The following is a 7,718-nucleotide window of genomic DNA, read 5'->3' as shown; positions in this document are numbered from 1 at the left end:
AGTGAGCAAAGAAAAAAACTCACTTCATTAGCACTGCTAAAATGGATGCTTTGGGGGAATCTTTCCAAGGTCACAGTAATTCTCTTGTGGAAAAAAAAAGTGCAGTAGCAGAACTTCAGTTTGTTCTCCAAAGAGATGTTTTTATTTATTTTATTATTTTTTTTTTTTTTTTGCTTTTTCTATGGCTGTTTGTGGCCTTCAAGGCTGGTGGTTCCATTTGTGAGAGAAAGACAAGGATACTGAGCCTTGTCGTACGGCACAGAAGCCCTGGTCAGGAAAGGAGGGGAAGTTTCAGGTGCGTTCTCATCACCATGTGGATCTGACCTTGAAGACTTGAAGCCTGATGTGGCTCCACATGGTCAAAACATTTACAAAACACAATCAGAGCTGCGTCACCGTAGGAGAGCACAGACGACAGTGATCGATCGTAAGACTTATACCCTCCTGCATCTGAGAAGGAGGTTTGCCCAGGGCTAAATAAAGCTATAGGGACGTGTGGAGTGTCTGTAAGACTCTGTGTGTGTGTGTGTGTGTGTGTGTGTGTGTGTGTGTGTGTGTGTACCAGGCTGGGCTTACCTGGGGTAGATGCCGCTGACCATGTCCGGGAGTTGGGGGTTGGGGACGCTGTGGCTGGGGCCGGCCGCCTTGGACATGAGGAGCACCACCAGCCCTCGCATCTGCAGGTTGTTTTTGCTGTCGTACACAAAGCCCCTGTGGCACAAGAGAGACACTAGCATCAATGTGTGTGTGTCTGTGTCTGTGTCTGTGTCTGTGTCTGTGTCTGTGTCTGTGTCTGTGTCTGTGTGCGTGTGTGTCCAGGTCCATGCAACAATTTTAAAACACAGTTTCAAATCTCACAGCATCCCACCTTGTCAGTTCAGTTAACCTCCTATTAGCCATTTTAATTAACAGAGATAAGATCCAATCTGGTCCAACTGTACAATTACTGTATGATACAGCACTGTCACTCCTAATGATGTTACTAATGTTACTAATGCACCATAAAACTGAATATGAAACTAAAGTTCCATATAGTCAATTGTTTTTCTTCAGAATTAAGATGAGACCAACATTGGAACCACACACACATTTGATTTATTTTGTGGACTGTTTTTGGTTTCCGCCCAAGTGCCTCACACTACAGAGGAGGCATGTCTGCTGTGCACCCCAGGAGTCAAACTCATACCAGCTGAGCAACCGGAACACACAACCGCTATGCACACACACACACACACACACACACACACACACACACACACACACACACACACACACACAGTTATAACTGAGGACAAACTTCAGAGAACAGCCTGAGGTCCCTGTAGACCACCTTCAAACTCAGCCCAGCAGAATGCAGCAGCTAATATTACCCGTGCTTTTTGAACTCCACGGAGGGAAGCCCCTAGCATGCCACTTGCGTAAGATATTCAAACGCGGTTTTCTTGCCCCCCCCCCCCAATCCTCTGCTGTGGTGCCACGGTGGACCCTCGCAATAGGCTGACTTATCCTCTGCTCAGGCCAGAAGCTCCAGGGATCAATCTCATTCTCACAACAAGAACCACCCCCCCCCCCCCCCCCCCCCGCAACTCAGCCCGGAATACCAGGGGTAAACACAAGCCTGGGTGCTTTCCTCCAACAAATCTCCACAACTCCACAGCCCCGTAATCATATGGTAATCATATGCACAGAAGCATTCGGTTAACAAGACGTTTCTTCTTTTTTTATTTCTTACAGACAAGACTACCTCTCTGGGCTTGAGCAGCGCACTTCATTTGGGCTTGTGAGTCCCCCGCAACATGCTCTTTATTCACACGGGTTTTCCGACACAAGGCAAACAGAATCAGCTAATTGCTGCTCCTTCAGGACGCCGCCGCGATGGAGGTCAGGACAATTACGAGGAGAGCTGCCTTTCAAGATCGTCGCTAATTTGCCGCCGAGTCAAAGGATGAGTCCGCCGGCACTGTGGGGAAGGTGGTGCGCTGACACGTGGCTCTCGCATCTGACCTGCAACAGCCTCTGAATAATCAGCAGCGTACTGGCTCAGAATTTTTTCACATCTGGACACATGTGAAGACAAGCTGAGGACAGGCAGCTCAAACCAAACAGCAGCATGCTGACGGCTGGCTCAAACAGAGGTGCAGTTCAGGAGCTACAGAGATGAGGAAATGGGAATTCGGAGACATCCCTTGGGCCCACAGATCTTATTTCAAATCAAATTAAAATACAAATTTTGTTGGTTTCAGTAAAATGTAAATTTCCAGTTATTTCCTTTAGAATGAAATATTCGAGAAAATTCACATTCCAAACCATCAACACATTCATTATGCAAAACGCAAGGCATATAGAGGAGTGGACTTATCGAAGGTCTGGACAGACGGCAAGTTCTAAGGCAGAGCCTTATCTCAGCAGGACTGGTCCTTAAGGTCTGACCTTGGACCATGGCTGGTCTGCAACATATTGATCAGAAATTCAATCTGACTGTGACGGAACACAACACAACAAATCTACTAATCACTATAGCACCTTGGGTGTGTATGTCTTGATCTGTTTGTTTCTGTGTGTACGTGTGTGTGTGTGTGTGTGTGTGTGTGTGTGTGTGTGTGTGTGTGTGAGAGAGCAAGAGAAAGAGAAAGAAAGACAGAAAGAGAAAAAGAGAAAGAGAGAGAGAATGAGAGCACTGGATGTTTGAGCGACAGGACACATTGATCTGCTGTGGTTCAGTACGATCATCTCCAGACCTTTATGTCTACGTGTGTATGTGTGTGTGTGTGTGTGTGTGTGTGTGTGTCTACATGTGTGTGTGTGTGAGTGTGTGTGTGTGTGTGTGTGTGTCTACATGTGTGTGTGTGTGTGTGTGTGTGTGTGTGTGTGTGTGGGTGCTTGGGGGTGGGGGTGGAGGTGGGGGGTGGGGTTGTTGGCGGTTTGGGGCTAAGCTGCTGCGGCTGCTGGTGGTTGCCGAGGAGATAAAACACCCTGGCTCTCCCGCGGGAGCGCTTAGATAGAGCACCTCTAATCCCGCCCCTAGGGAGTCCCATTCGCCATGAATCAACGCCGTCGTTAGCGACCACAGATGACATGTGGCCACGCCCTCTCACACAACCTACAACCAACCTCTACACAACCCCCCCCCACCCCGCAACACAGCCAAGAGAAAGAGAGGAGGAGAGAGAAAGGTGGATGGAGAAGGAGAAGCAGAGAGTACAGCACAGTACCAAACTGCAGTCTGGAAGAGGGAGAACAAAGGAGAAAGCAAAACGCATAGAGAGAGAGAGAGAGAGAGAGAGAGAGAGAGAGAGAGAGAGAGAGAGAGAGAGAGATGACAGAGAGACCCAGAGATGGAGGTCAGGAGAAAAGTATCCATCCCCTCTGACTGTTAAAGTAGTTGAGCCGCAGGGCTAGCCGTAGATCTGATGTCACACCTTAAAAAAGGACAAAAAAGTGGAAAGTGTGGTTTGCTTGGGATATTTTGACAGGCGAATGCTTATCCCAGCCACCACAAACCCTGCTTTTACAGCCCCACCAGCTGACGCAAAAAATGCATGTTGGAATCGAATTCCTCCATTTGGAGTACATGAAGGGCAGCACAGGGTATGTCAGTACAGATGCGACAGCCCCCGCTCTGCTCTTGAGGGAGAAATTAGTAATGTTTGTGTCAGCCTGCACCCCAGGAGACAATCAATCAGTCAGCCTACTGTGCCAATGAGCATGGAGCCAAAAGGGTACATGGGGAGGGGAGAGGGGTGGGTGTGTGTGTACGTGTGTGTGTGTATGTATGTGTGTGTGTGTGTATGTGTGTGTGTGTGTGTGTATGTACGTGTGTGTACGTACGTGTGTGTGTGTGTGTGTGTGTGTGTGTGTGTGTGTGTGTGTGTACGTGTGTGTGAGAGAGAAAGAGAGAGAGATAAAGAAAGAAAGCAAAAGAACAGACAATGGGAGGGGCTGTCATTTCACAGAGATAATGTCATCTCCTGACAAATGGCAGAACTGCAGCTCTTTAAGGAGCAAGTTGGCCATTGCTGAAGGAGGCATGTGAGAGGGGGTCTATCAGGTGGATCACAAACATGAGCCATCAGTGGCGTGCGTATGTCAGACAGAGGTCAAGAGGTCACACTCAGCAATCAGCGCCTATACAGGTCAGACAAGAATCAAAGACCTTCTCTGTGGTCATCAAAAGTGACGTTCACTCAGTGGATCCCACCACCTACTTTAACCATGCCTCCCTCCCTCAATTTTCTCCCTCTCTCATCCACCCCTCTCACTCCTACACTCTTCCCATCTCTATTCCTCTCTCACTCCCTCCCCTTTTCATCACTCCATCACAGCTTGTCTTTCTTTGCTCTCCTCTCCCACTCTCCTAAACTTCAACGAGCTGAGTGGCATTTTTTAAGAATGAAGCGAAAGAGGAGAGGAGGAGGAGGAAAGCAAGCCGGCCCGGGGTCCGCCTGTCTGCCATTGTGGATATTTTTGTCCGCTCCACGTCTTGGGGCGGAGACACTCCAGGAAATACGAGCTGGCTGGCCCGCGCTGACGGTGAGGAATCAGACTGTCAGAGGTCCACTTCAGGCCCGGTGCTACAACACTGAAATGGATTGTCATATCAGATTCAGGTGTATAGGTTATTACACCCTTGGGCTATGGTTTCCAGCACGGTCGTCCACATGGTCAGATTGGGTTCCAGTTTTCTTTTCCTCTTGCAGACTCTCTCTCCCTCCCTCACTCCCTCTCTCTCTCTCACTTTTCCCTGTCTTTGCTCTTCACTCTGGTGGTCGCACCCTTGAAGGGTATGAAAGGCTGGCATGAGTTCTTACCCTTCAGCTTTGCCAACATTTTGAAAGTAAAATTCCAGCGTATGCACCTTTTGGCGACAGAGTTAAGATACTAAATGAATGCACGGCTTTTAACAAAATTTGTCTGCGGCCTTCATATATTTGAGGATTACCTCTCAATATCATAACATCAGAAATGCATCATGCATGTCAAGGTCTCTTTCTTCAATGCAAATCAATTCGCAAATCAGTTCTTTTTAGCAAACATTCAGTTAATTTACCCACTTTCATAAAGCCTTTCACAACTTATTTTGAAGGATTAGGCATCCATATATTAAACATTTTTTTCATATCCCTTGCAATGAGATATGCTTGCATATAACTTCACAGTTTAATTTGACATTCATTGTTATCAAAACTGTGAATAAACTAAATAACTCACTAAAGGACCCCCTAGGCTTGCCTCCTTTCTGACTAAGGTGATCCTACCAAAAACAATGGAATGGAAAAGTATCACAACTGGGCAGTTTGACATTTTGCCACATTTGAGAGTTCTGTTAGTCTTAGTCTTAAAAGAAGACATTCTGAGCTCTAATTGAAATGACAGGCAAAGTCTGAAGTCTAACTAAAGCTAACTTAATAACGTTGCACAGTAGTCAACAAAACATCAGTGGGTCAGACAAAAGCTCTCACACACCACATGGTGGCTTTAGATCATGCACAACAACTTTGTTCAAAGAGTGACTTAAATTACGGCCCTCTGTCTTTGTCAAATAAAACATCAGTCGATTTTGGCTTTACGGCAAAAACTGAGCCAAACAGACAGACTTGGATCAGGAGGTAAGGCGGCAGTATTGGAGTTGCTATGAGAAACCACAGGAGGGAGCCTCCACCCCCCATTTTAAAGAGTACTATAAGGGACACGTGCAGCCAGTGGAAACCCAAAGTAGGGATGCACACTATTAACAGTACAACATCGGCATCAGCAGATCACAGCTTAGAGATTTGTATCACCAGGATCTGCAGATATTCCTGGCAGAGAAATTGGCAAGATTATGTCAGCACAAACTACCGTATTAGGGTTCCAGTGGAAGCATCATACAGATCTGTTCTGAGGGTAGAAGAACATATGCCTTTATCTGCAACAAACCGGCCATCACAATAAGGACATAAAAACATATAGGGGTATTGGCAATCGGCCAAAATGAGTTTGACAATATCGACAGAAATCCAATAATGTGCATCCCTAATACAACAGCAAATATCAACAGCTCTCAGTATTTTCCATTCGAAATAGCATTAATGGAGCAAAGCCTGTAAAATGAAATTACACTTAGCTGACAGTTTATGGATTTGTGTAAAAAGGTGCATGTTTCCTATATAGCACAACCTACTCATAGCACAACCTACTCTGGTTAAAACTGTCATGTCCTCTTGATTCTTTCCTTCTATCTTCCAATGCATATGTACATTGTATGGAACTCAAGTGTAAAGTTAATAGGTTGTCCAGACCAGACATGTAGGCCTACTGCAGATACTGTAGATCACACCCTCTCCATCCAAGCTACGTATGCAATATAGGCTAGTGATTACCGCAGGATTCCACCTGTGGAGACAACTTTGATTGGCAACCTGCCTAATATACCTACCTTCATCCTGACTCCAAGACTCTGGTTACGAATACTGTATAGTTGCTTTGAATATTGTAAAATAGTGCATGCAGACTCTTCAGTCCAATACGCCCATGCAATTAATATTTATGAAATGTCACACGAGTGCACATAAGGAAATCACAGTAATTAAGCCAATCATGGCCAATGACAGGTAGGCTACACGATTCATTACCCACCCTTGACAGAGGGTGAAGGAGATGCACATGGGGGGGACTGCAACTCTGTGATGAGAACTACTATTTTTAGTTCAATCTTAACATTTGTTTTAGGTGTAATTAAAAAATACAAATGAGATTCAGATGTAAAGTTATATCATACCTTGCAGTGTTGAGAAGCGGATGTTTTGTTCCAACAAGTTTTCTGACGTGCATTGCGACATTACTAAGTTCATCACTGAGTAAGCAGCGAAGGCTCATGAATGAAGTCGGATATCCAACAATTTTCTCCGCATCGGACACCACTTTAGTCCAGTTCGAAGGAGACGTGTTGGAGAAAAGGCTGATGCTCCTTTTCCCTCTACCAAAACCGATGCACGAAAGTCGAGACCACATTACTGCCATTGGGAAAGCAAACTTACAAGTAGGCCTAACTTATGAGGAGCTAATGAGATGTCAGTTCAACCCTGTACTACACGGTAATATCCCTAGCGCGTAAAAGCAAGCTGTTCAAATATGAAAGTTAATTCGGTAAAGTAATAACCATTGCCAAATCCATTAGACTAGCTAATTTCTCTCACACAATCAATTAATCTGTAGATCAACCAGACACTTTGAAGCCAGGAAGCTAATCAGCTAGCAGTCATGGTAGCGACTGGCAATGTCACGTCCTAATGTAAATCAACTTGCATTTAAACTCTTCGAAGTAAAACATTGTATGCTGTTACAAACGATCGATACAACGGTTTAGTTATTCAGCATTCCTGTACAAGATGATGTTGAGCCCGGTAATGTCCTGAGAATAAAGCGAGCCAGGTGTTATGACACCTGCAACGGCGCGGCCATCTTGACTACATCAGAATACGGCATGTCGCAACTTTTTAACCCTATCATCGCTGAACACCATTAGCGTCCCGTTATACTTGAACCAAACACCAACAAAACAGCAGAGCGTGAACTCCCCAAACTCCCATTCCATTTTTCCAAACTCCTGTCCTCCCGTTTCAATGAATGACTAGAACAGTTCTGTATGTTTTGGGGGACAGGCTTGCTCCACTTTGTCTTTCTTTGTCTGGGTCTCCACCTGGACAATAAACTGGACTGGTCAGCCAACACTGATGCAC

At 45.6% G+C, this 7,718-nt stretch overlaps 1 protein-coding gene across 1 annotated transcript in view; it reads right to left on the bottom strand.

Moving 5' to 3' along the window:
• The window catches only part of pdss2 (prenyl (decaprenyl) diphosphate synthase, subunit 2), a 25,625-nt gene extending 18,163 nt beyond the window's left edge, over positions 1–7,462 (bottom strand). Inside the window, exons 1-2 of the mRNA XM_042071560.1 lie at positions 6,758–7,462; positions 577–711 (exon numbers count right to left, since the gene is read on the bottom strand). Coding sequence (XP_041927494.1) covers positions 577–711; positions 6,758–6,999 — 377 coding nt within the window. The 5' untranslated portion in view covers positions 7,000–7,462. The remainder of the gene's footprint in view (positions 1–576; positions 712–6,757) is intronic.
• Between the last annotated feature and the right edge of the window lie 256 nt (positions 7,463–7,718).

Source organism: Alosa sapidissima, chromosome 19, assembly GCF_018492685.1.
Source record: "Alosa sapidissima isolate fAloSap1 chromosome 19, fAloSap1.pri, whole genome shotgun sequence".
In the NCBI taxonomy this organism is placed as follows: Eukaryota; Metazoa; Chordata; class Actinopteri; order Clupeiformes; family Clupeidae; genus Alosa; species Alosa sapidissima.
This window is presented reverse-complemented; position numbering and strand designations above follow the sequence as displayed.